Source organism: Nilaparvata lugens, chromosome 6 (assembly GCF_014356525.2).
Source record: "Nilaparvata lugens isolate BPH chromosome 6, ASM1435652v1, whole genome shotgun sequence".
Taxonomy (NCBI): Eukaryota; Metazoa; Arthropoda; class Insecta; order Hemiptera; family Delphacidae; genus Nilaparvata; species Nilaparvata lugens.
This window is the reverse complement of record NC_052509.1, coordinates 57,204,609-57,231,425: the sequence shown is the minus strand read 5'-3', so window position 1 is coordinate 57,231,425 and position 26,817 is coordinate 57,204,609. Positions and strand designations below refer to the sequence as shown.

At 34.0% G+C, this 26,817-nt stretch overlaps 1 protein-coding gene across 1 annotated transcript in view; it reads left to right on the top strand.

Annotated features, from left to right (window-relative positions):
* LOC111050263 overlaps nt 1-26,817 on the top strand; it is a 92,451-nt gene that overhangs the window by 62,499 nt on the left and 3,135 nt on the right. Inside the window, 11 exon segments of the mRNA XM_039431492.1 lie at nt 1,037-1,149; nt 3,319-3,456; nt 5,414-5,532; nt 7,216-7,385; nt 10,613-10,722; nt 11,832-11,977; nt 13,332-13,460; nt 16,511-16,595; nt 17,667-17,758; nt 19,256-19,395; nt 21,111-21,158. Coding sequence (XP_039287426.1) covers nt 1,037-1,149; nt 3,319-3,456; nt 5,414-5,532; nt 7,216-7,385; nt 10,613-10,722; nt 11,832-11,977; nt 13,332-13,460; nt 16,511-16,595; nt 17,667-17,758; nt 19,256-19,395; nt 21,111-21,158 — 1,290 coding nt within the window.

Below are 26,817 nucleotides of genomic sequence, written 5' to 3'. Positions count from 1 at the left end.
ATGACTGTGGTTAGATTTAGATAAGAATCATTTCAATGGCTACCCTACATTTATGATAAAATCCCAATCTAGAAATCCAAAACAAGAATAATGTTCATCTAAATCATAATTAAATAATCATCATTTACGAATTCTCATCATTAAATAATAAATAATAGTTCTTTTCTATTGATAATTATTATTTCAACTCCAAGAAATGAGAAAAGTAGCAAATATACATTATAAAATTCAAATTTTGAGGTTAAATGATTACCGTTCGATATTCATATAAATAAAAATAATAAAAAACATAAAAATACTACAATAAATATTCTCTGTTGTCTATGTTATTTTTATAAATATTTTTCAGTTTACTTTGAGCATTTTTTTCGTTAATTTGAGCAAAAGTCTAAATTTCTGAATCGTGTTTCAGTAATTTTTAGCTGGATGAAACAAACTTAGGTACGATTCTTCCCGCTAGGTCGCGCGCTTGTCGGTTCAGCCATCTTGTGTTCAGCCATCTTGCATCTCGGTTCAGCCAACAAGCTGTTGGCGTGTATTTTGAATGTGAAGTTTTTGTTCCATCTGTATTTTTTTCTGATTCTTGAATGAATAAAAATGAGAACTTTGGCTGAGAATTTTCAACTTCAATTGGATTATTAATTTTTAAATGAATTAAAGTTGCTATTAATAACAGACACACAACACACAAACTTTTGATGGATTTCAGCCATCATTTTACCCATAATCATTCAATTAACCACTTCTCATATTCAATGGTAACTGTAGGAAAAATTAAATGTGAAATACGTGCGCAAAGTTCCTCTGCTGCACTTGCCTACGGCTCGGGCGTGAACGTTTCTTTCGGTGCAGCAAACTGTCACTTTGCGCACTAGTTGCACAAATAACTATAAACCCTTCATAGTTTTAATATTTTTAAGATAGCAGCTACTTTATTGCTCAACTGATTACTTTCTGTACTTTTAAATAGCCTACAATCTTCAGTTTTTTAAGATCATGATCCATATGTCCTCTCCAATTTATCATTGTTTTTCAGTTCCAGAATCTCACATCAGTACAAAAACTCCACAACCCAGCAAATGCAATTGTGAAACGTCTTCTTCTCAAGTAGCAAAGCTCAAGGATGAATTACAGACTAAGGACGGAGAAGTTAGTATGCAATTTTTCTTGGTTTCACAATAGAAGCGAATTCCCACATCAGAATCAGTGGAAATATGATTTCAATGAGTTCTAATGGGACCATTCTCACTCAGCCCGGTTGAGCTGGTATGAATAGTCCCATTATAACTTATGGGAATGATATTCTCACTGTGCCGGACACTTTCACTGATACTGATATATGTGTGAATCCACCTTCATTCGGGTAGTTTGGAAATAAATCTCTCGTGAGGTGTAAACCACGATAGATGATAGTGTGGTCCACGTTATGATGGCAGTATTTGATCAACATTGGTGTTGCTATCCTTGTCTATCATTCGAGAAATAAGATATCGATATCCTTTTCCAGCTCTGCAACGTTGCCAAATCGTTTCCCAACATGTAGAAATATAACTATTCAACAAAATATTTAATCTCAATTATGAAAATGTGTTATTCAATCATTGAAAAATAGTTTTTCTTGACACGAATAAAATATAATAACTTCACATCATATTTAAACAAGAATGTTCAGATAATAACTTCACATCATACATATCGGTACTATCATAGCTATCATATATATATAGAAGGCAGTGAGAAGGCAGAGAATCAGTAACGCTCTACTATTTAAATTCAAATTTTCAAATTCTTTATTTTCTGCATAAATACAATAACAAGAAATGTCTGTATATCGCAGTCGTCATAAGTACAAATATATACACATAGGTAGCATGTTTTTTTTTTTATTTAGTTAACATAATAAAAGGTCAGAAAAAGTCAGCCAGACAAAAATTCATTCAACGAGTAAAACTCTCCTTCTACAACAAACTTTTCAAGTTTTTTTTTAACAAAGCATCATTATTAATCGACTCCAAGCTATCTGGTAATTTATTATAAATTTTAATACCAGGGACATTTATATCCCCTTCAGACAAGGCAAGACGATGTTGGGGAAGTAGCAAATTGGTACCATGTCTTGTAGAATAATTGTGGCTAGCTCCTACAGTTGCAAAACAATCACCATTCCTTCTTATATATATATAACAGACCGATAAACGAGAAGACCATAAAATGTCATAATACCAAGTCTGCTAAAAGTCCCTCTACATGTATGATATACTGGAAGGCCTTCTATAATTCTGATAGCACGCTTTTGTATCTTGAACACCTCATTAGAATGGGATGAGAACCCCCAAGCTTCCATTGCATAAGTCATCACCGATGCAAAACAGTAAGTAAATATTCTTTATTTAATACAGTGACTTTAATATTCTCAGTGAGAAACACACTCTACTAAGTCTACTGCACACTTCAGTGATGTGAGGAATCCAAGAGAAATGCTTATCAATGGTAACTCCCAGAAATTTGGATATAGCCGATTCACTAATGTGCCTACCATTTACAGATATGGATATTGGAAAAGGTGACTTATTTTTTGTCAGAAACTGGAGAAATTTAGTTTTGACCACATTTAATGATAGACTATTTCCAGATAGCCACATTACTAAGTGCTAAGTTACTAGTACTATTACTAGAAAATATGGAAGGTCTTACGTTTCTTTCCTCCGTGCTACTAAGTTTGTAGCGTTGATCACACTATTCATCGATGTAGTGAATGGAGTAATCATTTATTGTAACTTGTGGATAAACTCCAACGTATAGACTCCTATATAGAAGGCAGTGACAAGGCAGAGAATCGGCAACGCCGTTCTCATTTCTTTCTCCACTGTCATTATAACGTGATATCACTATAGTTTGTAATTTTATTGTGGTATACGATGATTGAAATTCTATTGTTTCCCAGATCAGACTTCTGAAATGTAATTTGTTTGTAAGCCGATTATGATTAGGTAGTTTGTGTTTTATTTCTGGTTCAAAATTTTTCTTAATAACTCAATATTTTCAAGTTTCGAGAGTTTATTGAATGCAATCTATTATATTCGGTTTTTAATCAAATCAAATTCAGAATTTCTAGTTTATTCATTTTTGGACTGAAAAGTGGACTCAAATCAATTCAAGTGGATAGCATAACCTATAATTTTTATTCATTCATAACTCTACCTTCATTGTATTATCATTCATCCCATCATCATCACCTAGGCTTAAAATACTTCTAGTAAGTCGCTTTTGTAAAATAATAATAAATTATGTAATGATTGAATTTTCGTTGTTTTCCAGATCAGCCTTCTGAGAAGTAATTTGGAAGAAGTAAGGCTAAAATCTTGCAAAGGAAAAGATGAGTTGGGGTCCCTGGTTGAGAAGACACGCTTGCTGGAGAAAACAATTTCCGATCAAAACACTGTCATCAATTTCATGGTGAGTTATTGAAACTGTAAAATCTTGTCCTCACTTCGACGAAGTCCGTATATTACTGTAAGGCTAGGCGCACACCAGTTAGTCAAGACAAGACATGATCAGACACGTTTAGTCACAATACTTCACATTGATGCTTATGACGCAACTCACACTGATTTGTCATTGCAATTAGACATGTCTTCATAAGCAACTGTGTGAAGTAATGTGACTAAACGTGTCTGATCATGTCTTGTCTTGACTAACTGGTGTGCGCCCAGCCTAGGGGTGGCACCACTAACGACATGACAAGCGTATACACACAGGTCGTCATACATTGGTGTGTCATCATTTTTTTTAAGTTTCTCTTCGCTGCTCTATTTGAGGTAAAATTATTGTTGTAGGCCTATCATCATTATAATTAGTTAATTGACCCGCGAACAGGCCTAATGTGCAAGTATTATTTTATTATTTGGGCACAGAATCCTTGCTAAGCAGTGCAATTATACTCAAATGTTAACTAATATTTATTAATAATTTTTATTATTAATTTATCAAAATTTGGGAACGGAATAGTTTTGGACTATGCCGGTTGTTCTATCCCGATCATATTCATATGATTTGTAATTATATCAACAAATAAATAAATAATAGCCTAAAGCAATCTATTTAGAACAATATTTTATAGATACCAATCTTTATGATTTCTTATAATTTACATCAAAGTTGTAAAGTCCTTTATGAATCACCAGGTGTGTTTCCAGCTAATTACCAACCAGGGAATAAGCGCATCCGAAGAATTTCAATTATTGTAGTAAAAGTTCATGTAATGAATGAATTTCATTTTTAACTAATTGATCGAGCGAAGTGAGGTCTAAGATTCAAGTTGACGGTTTGGCATTTCTCTTAATGTTTAAATGTTTAAGGGCCGGTTTCCGAGCTCGGGATTTAGCCAAGTCCTAGACTTTAAACAGCTGGAGTCAGAAAATTGGTTTTCCAAAACGAGTCGCAGTCATTGTCATAGTCACGTTTGAATTAAATTTCGAAAAAATAGTGTAAAGTTTCATCTATTTTGAATTATTTAGGAATATCTAATTTCGTCAAGGAGAAAAATTTCCAATTATAGAAATGAGAAAATAAAAACTACGACTACTGTTATAAAAGCTGCGACTACGCCCCGTTTTGGAAAGCCAATTTTCTGACTCCAGCTGTTTAAAGTCTAGGACTTAGCTAAATCCCGAGCTCGGAAACCGGCCCTAAATGTTTAAATGTTTATATGTTGCGCATTTACGGCGAAACGCGGTAATAGATTTTCATGAAATTTGACAGGTATGTTCCTTTTTTAATTGCGCGTCGACGTATTTATATGGTTTTTGGAAATTTTGCATTTCAAGGATAGTATAAAAGGAAAAAGTAGCCTCCTTCATACGCCAATATTAGAGTAAAAATCAGACTATAGAATTATTCATCATAAATCAGCTGACAAGTGATTACACAGATGTGTGGAGAAGCCAGTCTATTGCTGTATTTCCATAAGGTCTATAGTTTCAATCAGGTACTTGTGGATGAGAATACTGCGTGAGGTCTACTGTTCACAGAACTACTAGTAATACTGATAGAACATTTTATATTATCATTGTATAATTCAATTACAAATTATGCATATAGGACAATTACCAACTGACAAATCAGACAAAACTCAGTATCATCAATTTTATAGTTTCTGATTGGATTTTTCAAACTGCGTAGTCAGCAATACTGAGTTGGTACTATTATTGTAGATTTGGTTGTTCTAGTGACTGAATCTAGTCTATTTGTTGGAATTATGTAAATGTCGTTGAACTTCAGTTCATGTCAATTTGTTGTGAATTTCTTACAATCAACTAGAATCTAGTCTATTTGTTTGAATTATGTAAATGTCATTGAACTTCAATTCATGTCAATTTTTCTGAAGTCAATTTTTTGTGATTTTTCTCAACAGTCTGGCGAACTCCAATCAAAGAGTCAGACGTGTGAACGACTAAAATCGTCGTTAAAGCAACGCAGCGGCCACACGCCAACCACATCATCTTCTAATAATAAGTTATCTTCTGCTAACAAGTAAGTCATTCACATGTTTATCATAAAACATAAATTTGTAAAGTATTGTAGCTGTATTTGCATAAAAACACTTCACTTATATGGGCTAATTTATTCATATAAATTCAATCTGTATTTGTATTTATTTGAAGCGCACAAAATATTCGTTGAATACTTCATATTTTGTCCATACTTACAACAAGTTTACCAATAAATCATTGAAGTTATTAAATGCATACATCTTATTTTCGTTGTTGGTTATCCATCTTGTTTTCACTAATATTATTACTATCGTATTTAATAAAACTTTAAAGTGAAAAAACACTCACATTCTTTGATGTGGCGACGTCCGTTTCGTGCTGGTGTCTCTGTTTGGCTTGAAAATGTGCAACACCAGCACGAAATGGACGTCGCCACATCAAAGAATGTGAGTGTTTTTTCACTTTAAAGTTTTATTAAATACGATAGTAATAATTCTTATTTTCCATTCCTTGGTTTAATGGCACTCTTTAGCTCAGCTCTTATGCAATATTATTTTCCTACAGTTACGTTGAAAAGTGGCTATTGCTGCACTGATTACAGAACGCAAAGAATCACTTTTCCGCTCTAGTGCGGGAAAAATTTTTCTGCACTCCAGATTTGCAACATGGCAACGCAAAACCTTAGTAGGTTATATGGAGCAACAGTGCAGCAAAATCAAAATGAAGTTGGTAACAGTGACTGGGCTGCTATAGTGAGCAGTGGTGCAACGAAGCACAACGCGCTAATTACTCATTATATTATATTATAACCAGGAAAGCGACAGCACAGTGCCACCCAGCACACACCCACAGCTGCCCCCCGCCATTCAAACACTACTACATTATCAGGCAATTTTACCCATAATACCCACTTTTCATATTCAATGCTAACTGTAGGAAAAACTAATGTGAAATACGTGCGCAAAGTTCCTCTGCTGCACTCAAGAAACCATTCCGCCCGAGCCGTAAACGTCGCCTACGGCTCGGGCGTAAACGTTTCTTTCGGTGCAGCAAACTGCCACTTTGCGCACTAGTTGCACAAATAACTATTGTGTTTCGATTATGAATAGGACACTAGGAATACTGATAATAACTCAGTATAAAATAGAAACATGATGTCAGAAAAGAGTGAACTTTACACACATTTACTAATACGTGTAGGCTATGATACGTTTAAAATACTGTCTGAAGTCGATCCATTTCGAACAAGAATAATAATATAGGACTATTTATTTCGGACTATGTAAAACCTTAACTAAATTTGAAAGAGGAATAGTACAAGGTTACCTTTTTTCCTCTCCCTATCATTTTGATGATGTACTTTTGTATGAATCAATCAAGTAACAATTGTATCAATAGAACAGCAAATATTGTAATATTAATTCATGCAATAATTTTTTATAATGTATTTGTTGATTTCACACAGCATTTGAAGCTAAATCGAGTTTAAAATAATTAAATTACTTTGAATCAATATCCAACAAATGTTGGCTAAGGCTAGCTTCACACACATATCGATGTTTTGGTCGTACAATTTCTTGTCATCCTTAAAAATTCTATTAGATTGAACGGAGCTTCACAAACATCATCTGTTCAATCTAATAGAATATTTATAAGGACGGCAAAAAATCGTAAGTCCAAAAATCGCATTTATCTATCTATCCTTATCCTTATCATGTTGTAGGTCAACATTCACTGATTGCGGCGTCAGTTCGTCGACTCAGCGAACAGAAATGTACTTTTCGCCGGCCATGTTGACTCAGTTGGCCAATCACGATGGAAGGCTGCTATTCGACATTTGCTCCGCCCACATCACCCAATCTGATCGGCCTATTCATTTCCTACAGAATTTAGGTTGGTATTCCCTCTTGAACTGGCCACTAACGACAGGACATGCATGATGAACATTTGTGTACACATGGGAGATGTAATGCATCATTTTTCAAATGGGGACTTGTAGGCTCCCCACTATGTGACTGTGGGGCGATGGAGCAGACAGTGCACCACATCATATTTGAATGTGAGAGACGTGCCTAACAACTTCACTGTAGCCAGTCCCCAGGCAATACAGTAAATTTCAGCCGTTGACGTGCACTTATAGTGTGAAAATGTTCTTAGTTTTGACAAAAATGCCATACGCTAAATAAATAAATAATCATGTATGTCCTATCGTTATTGGCCTGCCTTAAGCCTGGTTTTCACTAGTAGAGTTAGTGGTCGAGTAACTGGCATACTAACTCTACCGAGCTAACTCTACTCCACTTACTTGGTCGAGTAACTGTTTTTACTAAACAGTTTCACTATTGAGAATAGTTGGTAAAGTGTGTTGTCTAGTGAACAGAACTCTACTCTTCTCTACTCTACTCTACTAGCTCGAGTAATAGTTATAATCTATTTTCATTTGAATACTATATGTATGTAAATATATATGCTCCGATTCAATGTATACAATACATTTTTCTATTCTATAGGGATATTCACAATGTTGGAGTTAGCTGGCTAAGTCGAGCTAACCGCTAACTCCTGTTATTTGCTAAGTCTGTGTTAACTCAATACTATAGTATACGTTAGAAAAAATTAGCAGACAAGAAAGCAGATGGCGCAGGTTTGAGTCCGCTAACTCAGTTAAAACGGCAGCCATATGTTTATAATCTTACTTTTTCAAACTAACTTTAAGTTACACAAATTATCCGCTTGGATCGCTATTGCAGTTAGCTTATAGCAGTTGGTTTCAGATGGGGCGTTCACAATCCAGAGTTATCAAATAGCATTTCAGCTGGCTTAAACAACATTGTGAATACCCCTATTGTTTTTTTTCATTAGCATAGTAGTAGTAGAGTAGAGTGAGAAGCGGTGGTGGGGAAGGCAAGTTGTACAGTACTATCCCACGGTGCTATCCCACTCTACTCTACCAAAAACTAGTACTCTACCATGACTCTACTCTACCATGAATGTTTTCATTGCGAGAGTTCACTAGATAGTTAGTAATTGCCCAGGGAACTCTACCATCAACTTTACTAATGAAAACCTGGCTTTGGTTTCCATAATGGTCAAAGCATAGTGGAATTTTGAGAATAATACATGTATTCGAATGTTTCAGAACTTATTAGAGCGGCAAAGGTAGAGTGTACCAGAGAAGGTAGCTGAGAGTGTTTGAATAATGCTTGTATCTAAATGTCTCCACTCCCCTCTACCTTCTACCCTACCTTCGCCGCTCCAATATGCTCGACATTTTTTCCAAAAAACGTGACATTTTTTCCAAGACACATTTGAATACGTGTATTATTCTAAACATTCATAGCTACCTCCTCTGATACATTCTATATTTTTGTTTGTATGGTATGAGATGTTGTGATATTTCTCCATAATTGAAAGAAAAAGACGTTCATGTTGTCAGTACCACTTCTATTTATTCGAAAATTAATTCATAATACAGAACCAGGTATTAGTTCAGCTGAAGATGTGATAGATGTTACCATGAAACCTGTTCTGATTATAAATATCAACGTCTTGTTCTTTCAAAATTCTTTCTTTACTATGTATACATTCTATCCATGTATATATTCTATTATATAAATAAAAATAAGAAATCTAAGTACTCTTTTAAAATTGTTTAAAAGGACAATGTTCTTTATATTTGAGAGTAGCCTTAAAGAAAAAATACAATTTTTAATAATAATAATAATTTCTCTGGTCGAGGGTACAACACGACTAGAGGAGTTTATTCAAAATATAGACATTATTACAAAAAACATATAAGCCACAATTATATATTTATTTAATCATTCAGAATTATACAACTTACAGAAAAGTACCACAGGCTAACTTACGCCAAAAACGGTTCCAATTCTAATTTATACAACAGTCAAAATGTAGCTATGTTATGTGTCACTTCAAAACTCTTCAATTACATACTCAATTCACACACAAAAATTATTTTTAAATTAAAAAATACTTCTGAATTGAATTAAATGAATTACAAATAGTTGGAAAATACCAAACTTTGCAAAAACAATAAAATTTTGAGATCGAAAAGACAAACGCACTATTCAGAACTTATCACTGCTGTTTCATTTACAAAGTATTGATACAAAATTGGTTGATTATTTGCTAATAGTATCACATCCATACATTCTACCCTCCACTATGTTTTGACCTTTTGGGCCAAGCCACACGAAGTGTTTTTCTGGTGTTTTCAGACGAGTCGGCAGAGCAGGAAGTTCTCCGATTGGCTGATTGGGTTGGTGTTTAGGAATCAGCTGATAATCAGTCAATCGGAGAGCTTTCTGTCCTGCCGATACGTCTGAAAAACGCTTCATTTGGCTTGTTCCTTAAATAATTAGCATCTTTCTCCTACTTTGAAGGACGATATTTATTCATTACCTTCACATGATACATTATTATTTCCTAAGAACGAGTCAATATAGGATCAAGATATAGAAATAGAATGATCCCATTGTAAAAAATAAAGTGCCGATCGCACAAAAGCAGGTTAAATTTTAATCGTGATTAATTCCGCAAGAACCAATCAGATAGGCCGTCTTATCAAAAAGGCCTTTTCTGATTTATACTCTTGGAATTAATCACGGTTAAAATTTAACGGGCTCTTGTGCAACCGGGCCTAAGCTTTCAAATTTATTGAGTTGGAATGATTGGTTTGGTTTGGATTTCCATTCATGTGAACAAATAATGAATAAGTTACCTCATTACAATCTGCGAATGGAGATATTAAATTATTAATCATATATTTATTGTCTAAAATATGCATTAGACACTCAAGTGCATAGAAATTTAAAAGCTTATAAAAATGGCACAGAGACTATCTTTCAAATTTTATCTTTGATTAGAGAACGAGTTTCCATTTTTTTCTCGTATGAAATTTGAAATTGATGATAGATTTTAATAAGGTTGCTCAAGCAAAATTAAAAGAAAATAAACTGTTGCTGCACTCTTGTATTTACAATATTGTAATGTTGCACTTCTAAATTATTTTCAATGTAATTTTGAATACCCTCTTTTCATCAAATTATTAATAATTTATTTATAATAGTTATTAATTTATTTCAATTTCCTCCCTGCAGACGGCACATGTCAAGAAATACAAGATGACCGTTGGTTTATTTCGATCCTTTTCGAGTTTCAAAAACATCAATCATTCGCAACGGATTTGGTTGCTAACTGTCTAGATAAGGTTGGTATTTATTACAATAATCACGTATTTGAATTAGTCTCTAAACAGTTACTTCTCACCTAATGATTGGCATTATATACATTTTTCTTATACGATGAACTTTCTATAAAATCTGAACCTCGCTTCGCTCGCCATATCAGTCTAGCCAGGGGGCTTCGCCCCCTGGACCCCCGACTGGATCGTCCAAAACTAGGATCAGCGGGCTCGCTTCGCTCGCCAAAAACGCAGATTTTGGGCGTGTCTTTGGCGTTATTTCAAATTCCTTCCTACACAACATTATTACACCCTAGCTGAGTTTCTGTACTAAATTTGAACAATTTCTGTTCATTTGTTCTCGATAAATCTGAGTAAAAGCAAAAAACGCTAATTTTGGGCGTATCTTTGACGTTATTGCAAATTCCTTCTAACACAACATTATTACACCCCAGCTGAGCTTCTGTACTAAATTTGAACATTTTCTGTTCATTTGTTCTCGATAAAGCTGAGAAAACGCTGGATAAACGCAGATTTTGGGCGTATCTTTGGAATTTTTTTTCAAATCCGTTCTTAGTGCGCCTCTAAAGGGCCAACTGAACATACCTACCAAATTTAAACGTTTCTGGTCCGGTAGATTTTTAGTTCTGCGAGTGAGTAAGTCAGTCAGTGAGTGAGTGCCATTTCGCTTTTATACATAAAACCAAATAATAAATATATAAACCATTTCGCTTTTTTAACCAAATCGATTGGTTTGAATTATTTTGTATGCTAGCTAACTAAGAGGAATGAAACTCTAATAATATACATTCTAATGCATGAATATAAATAATGTCAAAAAATCCAAAATGCTAGATAAAGCATCTAAATTAAAAAATCTAAGAACTGAGAATTTTCCGAAGTGAACAACTACAAGACTTAACCTAATTCGAACTATGTGTAACCTTACCTAAATTTGGGAGAATAACCTAATTCGAACTATGTGTAACCTTACCTAAATTTGGGAGAATAGCACAAGGTTATCTTATTTTTTCTCTCCCTATTATTTTTGATGAACAATAAAGAATCAATCAATAAAGTTTTTGTTGTATTTGACTTGTTCAAGTTTAAGGTTTAATTTTGATTTGATTTTTCAGCTTATAAATATATGCAGAAGCTCGATAGAAGGAATTGGCAGAAACAGAGACACAACTGTGAATCAGTCTCAAAGGATGAAAGAACTGTACAATAAGCATCACGAAATTGCTCCGCTTTCAAAAAACTACGAACTGTTAAGTCCTACGTAAGTTTATGATTATTGAACTGCATCATTTTCTTTGAAACATTTAACCCTTATTCATTTTTTTTTGAAAAGAATTCAATCAATTTCAATTCATTAAAACACAAAACAAGACAGAACAAAATAACAAAGAATTACAAAACAAATAAAATACAATAAGATGTTAAAAATATAAAAAACCATGGGCTTTGTGGTTGGGTGTGTTGGAGAAGAGAAAAAAAAGAGAGGAAGATACCTAGCCAACTATGGTTTGCCATGTAATAGGCAGGCAAAGAAGAAAAGAGACAAGTGATGAGGAAAAAAGGGAAGGGAGAAATGGGGGGAAAGAAGAAAACAAAGGAATAGGTACTCAAAATAAAGGTAAGCGAGTCCACTGGAAAAAAACTTATGAAAAAACAATGCTGGAGCAGAGATCTCTAGTCATATATCTAAATGGAAGAAGAAATTACTGTATGTCCAGTTTTTTATAACCAGTTTAATTTTTCCGCTGATCTTATTGTCCGTGAGAAAGTGATTTGGAATGAGGTTTATTATTTTAGTACCTATGTAAATTAACTGCCTCCTTATACATTCAATATAATAGTGTTATTGGTTACATATTTGTTAGCAGTGGCCCTGAGATTATAATAATTGAGTGTAGAGTTTAATGTGAGAGGAAAATCGGATCTATATTTTATTAAGTACTCAATTACGGTTTTTATGTATAATTGACGTATAGTCATGACCTCAAAATCACTAAAAAACCATATCCGTTGGATATAACCTGGGTTTGCTTAATATAGTTTTAATTATCAGTTTTTGTGCTACAAATAATTCAGCAATATGACAGTTGAAACAGCCTCCCCAAACAACTATGCCATACTGCAGAATTTACTTGACTAGAGCATGATACATCATTTTCAGGTGGTTCTTATTAAGAATTCTCTTAACTTGGTAAAATTTAAAAGATAAATATTTCATTTTTCTACTTATGTTTTTAATATGAACATCTCATTTAAGGTTTTCATCAATTATTATTCCCAAGTACTTAGTATTATTGACTTTTTCAATGGTGGGACAATCACAATTACCCAAGTTTAAATTGCACTGAGAATGGAGTCTCAAATCTTGATTCTCGTTAGGCTGCCCTACTCTATTTGCAGAGAAAGTTATGTAATTAGTGTTTTCAATATTCAAACATAAGGTATTCTTATCTAACCACTTCTTAATTAAAAGCATATTATGTTCAGCTATGGTATGAACTTAGCAAAGAATCTGAAATTGCAGGATTAGGATTTTATCCTAAATAATTTGTCAAATTTTTTGCAACTTAAATAAATAAATACAGTAATATTTCTCAACATACACTTTTTTGCAGGTGCTGGTATTCGGAAGAATCAGCAGTTAAAGAGAGGCGACTGCTTCATCTAATCTCGAAAATAATCGATATTGAGCCACAGTTGGCTCAAGTAGTAGTCCCAAAAAATTTTAGATCTGTAAATAAATGGTGAGTAAATTTTATCAAGAATTCAATTTATTACACTGTAAACGAAAATATGTTAAATTTGGCTTCATTTATCCTCTACTATTAAACGAGCAACTTCTGTTTATATGTTTGTATTTCACCGGATCTCGAAAACGGCTCTAACGATTCTCACTAAATTCAGAACATTATAATATAAAGATTCGATTGCACTAGGTCTCATCGCTAGGAAAACTTGCTGAAGGACATTAAAAGGATAATTATTATTCATCCTTGGAAAAAACAGCTGATAATAATTATTTTGTCGTCTGTTGGTGATGGAAGTGAGTGAGCGAGTTCATGTGTGTGGGACTGTGTCAAAATTATGACTCAGCTGTTGAACTTTTGTAATCATTCAATCAGGTACTTAGTGCCGGTTGCAAAAAAGCCGGGCTATTATCAATCCTGATTAATTCCAGTAGATCCATCTTTTTGAAATTGTCTTCTCTGACTTGGTTCACGTGAAGTTAATCAGGATTAAAATTTAACCGGCTTTTGTGCAATTGGGGCTTTGTGAGGGAAATTTTTTCATTACTCTGGGAATTAATCTCAATTTACTGTGATTAGAACCATTCTGTATGAATGTTATTATAATTTCTGCTTTCGTAATAATTTTTTTATGCTTTTGTACTCCAGAGCGAAGCTCGGTCCCCGATATTACCAAGTTTATTGATTAAAGATTCACTCCATTTTTGTCAAATTCACCATATTTTACAGTATTGGTTTATTTTCCTCAAAGATTAACTGATACGGTAGCTTTTCTAAACCTGTCACGTTATATATTTAAACCATAATATTTGGACGATTTGTGACAAAATCAGGAAATTGAAAAAGTTTTGGGCAATAGCCTGTTTTTTCTTTTCCGACTATTGTATTGTTCGCTCTATCTAATAAATAAATAAATAATGTATTTCATTTTGATTTGTTGTTTTTGGGCTATATTGAAGCTTCAGAACAAGGATTAAAAATAGCATAATACCATAGATTAGTATGAAATTGTAATTGATATGTATTGCCGTTTGCACAGTGAAAACTTGAACGCAATTTTGAAAGCTTAAACGCAATTGAATCAGCTGGTGGTTTAATCCTTGGACCAGTTAAAGAATAGACACGCTGGGAAGTCTAGCCTCTGAAGCCAACATTCACTGCCATATCGCCCCATCATGACGTCAGCATCGGATAGAAAACTTTCATGCCCGGTTTCACCAACCTAGATCAAATATAGCCTAGCCATGGTCAAAATTTGATCACTCGTTCAAACATACAACTGCTCCACCAACCTCGGGATAGATCAAAACTCCGTCGGTCAAATTTGAACATGGTCAACTCTTGTAGCTGTACTTTTCTGAAGTTGGCCAACATGTTTGCTGGCTTGCTATTGGCTACATCTGATTTTTATGGATAGAAATTACTGAGATATTGCAATTTTTAAAATGCTAATGAATTAATAATTATTATTAAACGAAAATCCAAATTAAATTCTGTTATATAGTAACATTCCATGATACTCAATATCAGTTTCGCTGCTCATATTCAGAGGGTAATTTGCGCTGAATGCTCTTTTTACTCTACCGTCAGGCCACAGCCTACTATAGATAGAGGGCTTTATCTAAAGTAAGCCATGGTCAGGCCGTCAAAAATTCAGATTACTGTACTTTTTTCTGTAATTACTGTACTGATTTATATTCATTATTTCGGGGCAGGCCCCCTGGGTCCCCTTCTTATATACCCCCCTGGCACAGACGTCTTGTATAGTCACACATCTATAATAATAATTTATAATAATATTTCAAATATGAATTGATTACTCTCGTATAAAGAGATTTACAAATGACCATCAATTTTGACAATTTCTTATGAAAAAAAGAACATTCCAATTCTAATGAGATACATTGGTTGATGTAAAGATTTAATAACATAGGCCTACTGTGTAATAAAAGAGTAAAGCAAATCCTTTTAAAAATCCTCCTTTATTTCTATACAATAATAATCTACTAATTAAAAGATTCCGAGAACAAACCTAATAAATAACTTACTACAACTAAATTCAATCGCACTAAAAACGTTAAAATTTTTAATTGCGTCAAAAACATATGGTAACCTACAAACAAGCAAGGAAATTGATGATCCAGTCTTTTGATCTTGTTCAAATAATTTGATCGCCCGTCAGGCGGCAATCAAACTTAACCATTGGTTTGACCGTGGTTAAACTCAACTGGTGTTGGTGGAACGAATTATTTCTGATTTGACCAGCTGATAGACTTTAACCATGTTCAAATGCCTTGACCAAGGTTGGTGAAACGGGGCATCAGATTGTGTCTATTTCAGATGGGAGTAAATTATTATTCATGAAAATTGTCAACTCACGCTGCGCTACCGCTGAAATAGACACAATCTGCTATGGAAAACAATGTAAACAAACTCTACAGAAAATTTTCTATCCGATGCTGACGTCACGATGGGGCGATATGGCAGTAGATGTTGGCTTCATCGACTTTCAGTATGCATATACAATGGGGCGTGTCTATTCTATAACTGGTCTAAGGTTTAATCTCAAAATTAAAAATACAGTATACAAAAAACACAAAATACATTTGCTTTCTACAAAGTTTAACTATTAAACCACTTTAGTCAATGTACTGTCATATTTTTTATAATGTGTCAGCTGATGGTTTAAGGTTGAATTTTAATTCAAATTTTTGGAGCAGGCGCCCCTAAGCAAACGATTTAATTCAGTTTAAGCTAAAATTCCGTTTAAACTTGCACTGTGCAAACGGTCCATAGACCCGGTTTCACAAAACTGTCTTAACTTCTAATCCGGATTAAATGTCATGAGATCCAATCAGAGAAGCCTTCTTCTCAGGAAAACCTTCTCTGATTGGTTCTTGTAAAATTTAATCATGATAAAAATCTAACAGGCTCTTGTGCAACCGGGCCTTAGAATTTAAATTCATTTATCCATCTCTTCATTTTTCATGCGATTTTTTTCATAAGAGAGTTTGTTTTTGATGCACTTGTTATGTTTGTCTTTCTAGTAATTTCAAGTTACCAAGGTCATCAAATACTGAAAAGTCGTTGCTCCATGTACTCAGAAATACCTTGAAGCTCATCAAAGACGAGGTGAGAAAAAGTTTGAAAATTTGTAACAAGAATTGGATCAACTTGTAGCAAGCTTAATGGCCGGTTTCCGAGCTCGGGATTTAGCTAAGTCCTAGACTTTGAACAGCTGGAGTCAGAAAATTGGCTTTCCAAAACGGGACGTAGTCGCAGAAATAGTTGCAGCAAAATAAATCTTTATTTTCTAATTGGAATTTTTTTTCCTTGACGAAATGAAACTTTCCTAAATTCAGCTGAAACTTCACATTATTTTCTCTTTATTTTGTGTTTAATTTTCAAGTTTTTCAAAATTTAATTTAAACCGTGACTTGGACTATGACTACGACTACGCCCCGTTTCGGAAAGCCAATTTTTTGACTCGAGCTATTTAAAGTCTAGAACTTAGCTAAATCCCGAGCTCGGAAACGGCCCCAAGAATAAGCAGATGATGAACACTGATCATGATAAACTCTAAGCAGATGATGTTATAGTCTAAGAATAAACAGTATGATGGAATATTAATCAAACATCTTACATGAACTTAACATGACTTCTTAGCTTCTAGAATAAATTATGAAAATTGATCAGAATAATTATGAATATACGATTTCTAGGCTGCCAGAATTTATTTATAGACTAAACATACAATTATTAAAAACGTTCTCTCCTTCCAGTGGATGTTTTACGACAATCTCATTTTAATTAATACATTGATAGATACAATATCATTCTCAACTATGAATGATTGGTAATGGAACAACAGGCTTAAAGCCCAGAACTGTTCCTTTCCCAAATATGGATTGAAATTTTAAAAAAAATTAATTTAATATTTATTCAATTGTTATTAATCTTTTCTCATACTTTTATTTGTATTATTAACATAATCCGTTAAATTAGATTATTCAGATTCATTAAAATAATTCGTTAATGCTTCACTAGTGTGTTCATAATCACTTGAATTCATAATGATTCAATGAATTAATTGTTTTTACAGTAATTATTCTGAGTTGCAACGCTCATTTCTTGAGATTGATTCTTCATTTTTGGGTAATTTTCTGCTGTGGATAATATTGGTTTTGTTTTTTTACATTTCAGTGCATCTCTCTCAACCTAAATGGATTTCTTGCGAGTTCAGCGTCATTGTTAATTTCTATTATGAAGAGTAGAATCGAGATCAATGAAGAAGGGTAAGTAGGCCTACATCAAAATGGCACTTTGATGAAAAAGCGGACTTGACTATTTAAATTGTAATTAAATAATTGTTGTAGCCCCCTATATTGTATAAAGAAAAAGTGAATATCGGCTCACTTGAATCTCAGCCACTGTATCTATCATGGAAAAACTTGATGACTTTATCGTGAATCTCACTATGTAAATATAGATAACACTAGTACTTCTGTGAACAGTAGATTTCACGCAGTTTTCTCATCCACAAGTATTTGATGTCACCTGTTCTAGTTGATTCAGTTGAATCACAATTCACAGTTGAATCATAATTTACTCTTAAAAACTGTTATTTGTTTTCTCCAAGATCGAAAACCCACTATTATGTTAATAAGCTCAGATTGAATTTGTATCCCATATGGTGATTTATACAGTTTCGTGATAATCTTTCCATCTAATAAAAATATTTCTCAACTATTTTAAAATTAATTTCTTTCAATCAAGAATATTATAATTTCTTCAGCATTATTCTGTTCATTTTTCATTGACTGAGCGAAGTGAAGTCCAAGATTCAAGTCGACGGTTTGGAATTTCTCTTAATGTTTAAATGTCTATATGTTAAGCATTTACGGCGAAACGCGGTAATAGATTTTCATGAAATTTGACAGGTATGTTCCTTTTTTTAATTGCGCATCGACGTATATACAAGGTTTTTTGGAAATTTTGCATTTCAAGGATAATATAAAAGGTAAAAGGAGCCTCCTTCATACGCCAATATTAGAGTAAAAATCAGACTATAGAATATTCATCATAAATCAGCTGACAAGTGATTACACAGATGTGTGGAGAAGCCAGTCTATAGCTGTATTTCCATAAGGTCTATAGTTTCAATCAGGTACTTGTGGATGAGAATACTGCGTGAGGTCTACTGTTCACAGAACTACTAGTTTCATTTTTAATCACCTATTAAATTTGTTTTTCAGATGTGAGAATATTGATACTGATGGGCACGCAATATAAAAAATGAAACCCTACTTAATAGAAATAGACACGGCCAGACATCTGTGTAATGCATGCAATGAATAATCACTTGTCAGTTGATTGATTATGAATAATTCTATAGTCTTATTGATCCTATCTTCAAAGTAGATTATAATAGTGATATCAGAGTATGGAGGAATTCCTTTTCTTTCCATATTATCCTTAAAATTTCAAAAACCTTGTGTATACATCGACTCGCAGTTGAAAAATGAATATTCCTGCCAAATCTCATCGAATTCTATCCACGCGTTTGGCCGTAATCGCGTTACATACAGACAGACAAAAGCAAATCGAATTAAAACATAGACCTCACTACGTTCGGTCAACGTAATTCAAAATCACTAAAACATAATATGGTTGTAAGACGATTGTTTAGTAATTTTGAGCTATGTCCACAGTGTTTAATATAAAGTATTTCTACTCTAGAAAATGAAATATAAATTAGTTTTATAACGCTAAATGTATGATTTGTATTGCAGACAAAAGTTGATGAACGAAATCTTCCGACTGATATTGCTCAGTTGTCCTGGGCCCACCGCTATGCTATTTGCCTGTAAGTTTCTGCCAGCCGTGGATGACAAATACACTTTCATCAACAGTGATTTATGCAGGAATATCCGTGAGTAGAAATAAAATTGTATTCACTAATTATATAAAAATCGATTCAATTCCAATTTCATAATGCTACTGTTTAAATTTTTCTCGATACGATTCGAAGTGTTTGTATTGATTTTCCATTATGGATAGCAAGGCTACTTTTAATAATTGAAATAAGATGATAATCGTACCCTTTTTTAGTATTATCTACTAGTAGTTCTGTGAACAGTAGACCTCACGCAGTATTCTCATCCACAAGTACCTGATTGAAACTATAGACCTTATGGAAATACAGCAATAGACTGGCTTCTCCACACATCTGTGTAATCACTTGTTAGCTGATTTATGATGAATAATTCTATATTCTGATTTTTACTCTTATATTGGCGTATGAAGGAGGTTCCTTTTTCCTTTTATATTATCCTTGAAATGCAAAATTTCCAAAAACCTTGTATATACGTCGACGCGCAATTAAAAAAGGAAAATACCTGTCAAATTTCATGAAAATCTATTACCGCGTTTCGCCGTAAATGCGCAACATATAAACGTTTAAACATTTAAACATTAAGAGAAATGCCAAACCGTCGACTTGAATCTTAGACCTCACTTCGCTCGGTCAATTAATACTATTATCTAGGAATAATCTATTTTATTCCATCACTATGATGTAGGTTTTATGAATCTTAGACCTCACTTCGCTCGGTCAATTAATACTATTATCTAGGAATAATCTATTTTATTCCATCACTATGATGTAGGTTTTATGAATCTTAGACCTCACTTCGCTCGGTCAATTAATACTATTATCTAGGAATAATCTATTTTATTCCATTACTATGATTTAGGTTTTATGAACCTTATAAAGTATGTAGCCTAAGCTTAAGTAGAATTTCAGGTCAGTGGCCAAATAGGTCTTGTTTTCAACAATGATTTATCAGTAGGTCTACTATGAGAGCTCTTGACATTGGCGATATGCTTAATAAAAGTATTCAGCTTGATAGAAATTTTTATATTAGATGTTAGTAGGTTAGAAACTACATTGAAATAGAAAATTTAAGTATCTTTTTTCAACATTTCTCCCATATGTTTTGACTTTTAATGTGATTTTCAAGTGATGATATAAAAATGACATTGAATGTCGGAATATGTTGTGAGATAAAGTACCCTTTTTCAACATTTCTTAAAACATGTTTCGACTTTTAATGTGATTTTCAAGTGATGATATAAAAATGACTTTAAATGTCGGAATGTGTTTGATAAAAAGTACCCTTTTTCAACATTTCTCACAATATGTTTTGACTTTTAATGTGATTTTCAAGTGATGATATAAAAATGACTTTAAATGTCGGAATGTGTTTGATAAAAAGTACCCTTTTTCAACATTTCTCACAATATGTTTTGACTTAAAAAAAAAAGTTGAAAAAGTATACATTGATTTTTAATTTGTATGCAAATACAAGAAGCCCTTATTCTGACATAGCCTATTACAATTAAGTTTGTTTAACGGCAATAAAAATATTCTTATTCCTTATTAAGAAAGTGAAGGTTGGCAACTAATTATCATGAAGCTGAAAAGAGAGCTGTTTTCGAATGAACTAATAAGTAATGGTTAAAAATAATTATTATGCATTGAGATTTGAATTAAAAGTATGTAATAAAGTACAGTATGTGGAATTGTTGTTTCTATAAATTCAGTAGAACAATGGAAAAATTGAATGTGAATATTTTCTTTTTCAGCAGCCAAAGAGCATTACGAATCAGAACGCAGTAACACATTTGATGAAGGTATACATTTTCATTCTTTTATATTTCAATTTCATTAAATTCTTATAAAAGTATTAGTAAGTCAATCAAATGGGAACGTGACTAGTTGCCACCCCGTCAACCTATCCCAGTCTGCAGATCTGCAGTCTGCAGCACGACACTGGCGACAGACGGAACATTTTTATGGCGCATGCGTATTGAATAGTCACCGCTTCAATAACATAACCTCACTTTTGTACCATTTGTTCAGAATAATAACATCTGTCGGTTAAATTACAGTGTTGCCGGATTGTGAAACCGTTAACATCTTGGTTATTTAACCGAAAAACTTAATCGGGATTGAAAACTAACCGATCTGTGTGGAACAGAAATGAATCCGTAAAACCAACGCTGATTTGTTAATTGGCGTTGATGTTTATATTTAATAGACGTACGTGCAACTGGCTCTAAGATTTCTATTTTTATTTATATTCAAGAGTAGCCCTGAAGAAAAAAAATCTGGTGTGGCACACTCACACAACTTTCCTTGCCGTTATGAAAATTGATCACCTGACGCTAGTGTTCCCGCGCATCTCAAGTCTACTATTCAAAGATTTGAGCCAGCTGGTGACAGGGCAATAACGCTGGGGACACACGAGGTCTGCTATCTCTTCATAGTGCATCATTTAATAGAATCAACAGTTGCCAACACTTTGCAAATGAAATAATCTCATTTTATCGAATTTCCAGCTTATTTTCAATTCTAGGTGAAAATGTTACTGAACATTAATTGTAGAGATTTTCATGCTCAATCTTTTCCACTTGAAATTTGTTGTTTAAATTGTACCTGAAGCCTGATAATTGCGAATCTAAAACCAAACTTTGCATAGATGGGACGGAGCTCCTGAAATTTTTACAGATATGGGACTTGTGGCAGTTGATAGGGCTTATCGATTACTATTTCAGGTATAACTTTTAATCAAAATCGTTGGAGCCGTTTTCGAGAAAATCGCGAAAACCCCTGTTTTTGACAACATTTTCGCCATTTTAGCCGATCTTGAATCGCATTTGATCCTTATATTGTAAGGACCTTACGTTCCAAATTTCAAGTCATTCCTTTAATTAGGAGATGAGATATCGTGTACACAGACGCACATACACTCATACACACACACACACACACACACACACACACACACACACACACACACACACACACACACACACACACACACACACACACACACACACACACACACACACACACACACCACTTTTTTGGACTCGGGGGACCTTGAAACGTATAGAAATCTAGAAATTGGGGTACCTTAATTCTTTTCGGAAAGCAATACTTTCCTTACCTATGGTAATAGGGCAAGGAAAGTAAAAACAGTATTATTAACTGAGGCATGGCTTAACGACGACAGCCATCCAATTAACATTTCAGGTTACCATTCTTTTAGATCATTCAATAGTCTGAACCAGAGCGATGGGTTGATGGTCTACATCGATGAAGGACTTCCAGTCACTTGCAATGAACTGGTACTGGGCGGTCTGGCCACCTGTCTCTCTCTCACCTTTACCTGGGCGGGGGTGGCATGCGAAATTCTAGCTGTTTACCGCAGCCCCAGCACTAATCTAACTACATTCATAAACGCGTTAAACGTATATTGCAATGAACAATCGCCAGGTGTCGTCCGAATTCTGGCAGGTGATTTCAATTGTGATACGTTGATGTTGCCCCTGGCTCTGTTGAGGAGCATTATATCGATATTTTGAGTGACGCAGGATTTGTGCCCTGTATTGACAAGATCACACGGCCGGCCAGCGGAACCTGTATTGACCACTTTTTGTCAAGCTTCCGCGTTTCTTCAATGCATCTTCTGTTATTCTGCAGTCCTCGGTACCGATCACTATGCTATTTGCTTGAATATATTATCGACAAAAACTCATAAGCCGCCTAATACAGATAGAGTCATTATTAAAACAGACTGGAAAAAGGTGAGAACACACTTTCTAGTTACAATTGGAATAGAGTCATTGAACAAAACAACGTTGACAATGCAACAGATATTTTCATTGAATCGGTACAAAACATAATTGCCGAAAAATCACATGAAGTAAAAGTTTCATCTAGAAATACTCAACTCAAACCATGGATAACTGCTGGACTAGTATAAATATACATCAGCACAATATATTATCTATTTTATAATCAGAATATTAATACATCTATAATATAAGTGACAGAATCCAAGGTCAGGGCAGTGGACTGTGAATGATAGTTGGTATAAATACCTACAAATAAATCTTTGAATTCTGTGCATAAAAATACTGATAGCTTGAAGTGTGGTAAGTACGCCAATAAAAGACTAAATGAATCAACAAGATAAGATTTAATAATAATAAGATAATAATAGGCAGATGGCCACATACAAAAACAATTGTGTCAAATATTTTGGGATCAATAAAATAATAATAGGCAGATGGCCACATACAAAAACAATTGTGTCAAATATCTTGGGATCAATAAAATAATAATAGGCAGATGGCCACATACAAAAACAATTGTAAGTAGATTAAGTTAAATATCTTGGGAAAATTACAACATGTGAAAAAAACGTTAGAGAAATACAAAATTTAAATGAAATTAGGTCAATGACATTAATGACCATTGAAGCCTGACAATAATCGAAAAGGTAGTATTAATGATACCTGAAATAAATATAAATTGAGTGCTATAATGAAAGTTATTGCTGTAAGGTTCAATATAATGAATTATAAGAGGAATAATAATAATATCATTATTAATAAAATATGACAATGATCTGCAGATAGTGTTCAACAAATAGAGTACATAAAAATATGCGGCATAGGCCTTCAGTAATTAGAATGTCAAGATAGACTTCGACCAAACAATTAATAGGCGTCACTGGCCTTAAAATAACACTTAAGAGCTAAGGGTAGCTAATAAATATAATGTGAAGATTGTCCAGGTTAAATATAGGCGACATGGGCCTTCAATGAATTGAATGTCAAGACAGACATCAATTAGAACGATTAATAGGCGACAGTGGCCTCAGAAAATCACTTGTAAAGCCAAGGGTAGCTGTCAAATCCAAGAATAATTGCTACTATTGAATACAATTATATAGGCGTCAGTGGCCTCAGAAAATCACTTGTAAAGCCAAGGGTAGCTGTTAAATACAATGAATTAGTAGGCGTCGGTGGCCTTAGTGAATCACTTGTAAAGCCAAGGGTAGCTGTCAAATCCAATGAATTAATAGGCGTCGGTGGCCTAGTGAATTGAATGTCAAGATAGACATTAATCAAACAATAAGTAGGCGTCAGTGGCCTCAGTGAATTGAATGTCAAGATAGACATTAATCAAACAATAAGTAGGCGTCAGTGGCCTCAGTGAATTGAATGTCAAGATAGACATTAATCAAACAATAAGTAGGCGTCAGTGGCCTCAGTGAATTGATGTCAAGATAGACATTATCAAACATAGTAGGCGTCAGTGGCCTCAGAATTGAATGTCAAGATAGACATTAATCAAACAATAAGTAGGTGTCAGTGGCCTCAGTGAATTGAATGTCAAGATAGACATTAATAAATCAATAAGTAGGCGTCGGTGGCCTCAGTGAATTGAATGTCAAGATAGACATTAATAAAACAATAATGATGCATACGTAAATGAAAATTGAATAGAACGATTTACATAACCTGAATAAAATTTTGAAGAGGAGATGCAGCCAGGCAGACAGGCAATGACTCCGCAATACCCACAGGAACAGGACATCAGCAAGCGATGATGTGATCTGGCCATGCGATGACAAGAATGGAACAGTCTACCACAGCAGGTGAATCCCCCAGTGGAAATGTAGGCAGGAGCAAGTAGAATTCCAAACGAATAATCCGATCTTCAAGTTGTGGAATTTTGGATTGATTTCCAAACGGTAGAGATGATGAACTTGAAAGTTTGAGTTTCACGAGGTGAAGCCAATTGTAAAAGAATGGCAATTGAAGCCTACACGAGGTTGTAATTTTTGACAAAGTTTATCAGAGCAATATGCGAAGCAATCGATGAATAATTTAATCACAATTGAAGAATAGAATAAATGAATTAATTTGTAGAATAATTCACACTTTAAAAACGTTCTGTAGATCAAATAAATAGCGATGAACGCCCACACGAGGTCGTGAACTTAGCAAAGTTTATCAAAGCAAAAATGCAAAGCAATCGATGAATAATTGAATCACAATTGAAGAATAGAATAAATGAATTAATTTGTAGAATAATTCACACTTTAAAAACGTTCTGTAGATCAAATAAATAGCAATGAACGCTCACACGAGGTTGCAATTTTTGACAAAGTTTATCAAAGATTTAACAGAGTAAATGAGTGAAGAAATCGATGAATAATTGAATCACACTTGAAGAATAGAACAAACGAATTAATTTGAAGAATAATTCACTTTTAAAAAATGTTTCGTAGGTCTGATGAATTCAGATGAAAAGTTTAGACCGGGCGCAGGATGCACACACCGACTAGGAACCATTGCAAAAGACACGGAAAACGGTAATGCTGGTCAGAAAAAGGAGGCTGCCGGATGTGTATGAAACGTAGGCAAAGCGTTTGCAACCGCATGGTGAAAAAGTAACAAATATCTAGAAAGTAAGATGCCTAAAGACAAGATTAAATTCCAAAAAATTGAATAGTATAAGTATTAAAATTGCAACGGCAAACAATCCGACGAAAAATGTACGAATAGAAGTATAGAAAACCAGCTTGACTAAAGCAGTGTCGAAGAACCGACTGTGACGTCACTGGTCAGCGCAGACGCACAAAATGACGACATGAAGTCTACGTAGTAGCGGAACGAGTAACAAGTGGAACCGTTCCAATAAATGCTTTGTCAGATTTTACAATAAGTGTATTCTCTATTATTTACTTCTATGAGCAGATTAAGCTTATTATGTATAAAGTGGAACTCCCCCCTACACACAGATGGATAGTCTAGTAGGGGGATTCCAAAATATGCTGTATATTGTATTTCTTATTCGTTTATTATGTTTTTTGGAAATAAACTGAATTGAATTGAATTGAATATTTATGGCGCATGCGTATTGAATAGTCACCGCTTCAATAACATAACCTCACTTTTGTGCTATTTGTTCAGAATAATAAAATCTGTCGGTTAAATTACAGTGTTGCCGGATTGTGAAACCGTTAACATCCTGGTTAGTTAACCGAAAAACTTAATCGGGATTGAAAACTAACCGATCTGTGTGGAACAGAGATGAACCCGTAAAACTAACGCTGATTTGTTAATCGGCGTTAATGTCCATATTTAATAGACGTGCGTGCAACTGGCCCTAAGATTTCTATTTTTATTTATATTCAAGAGAAGCCCTGAAGAAAAAAATCTGGTGTGGCGCACTCTCACAACTTTCCTTGCCGTTATGAAAATTGATCACCTGGCGCCTAGTGTTCCCGCGCATCTCAAGTCTACTATTCAAAGATTTGAGCCAGCTGGTGACAGGGCAATAACGCTGGCGACACACGAGGTCTGCTATCTCTTCATAGTGAATCATTTAATAGAATCAACTGTTGCCAACACTTTGCAATTGAAATAATCTCATTTTATCGAATTTCCAGCTTATTTTCAATTCTAGGTGAAAATGTTACTGAACATT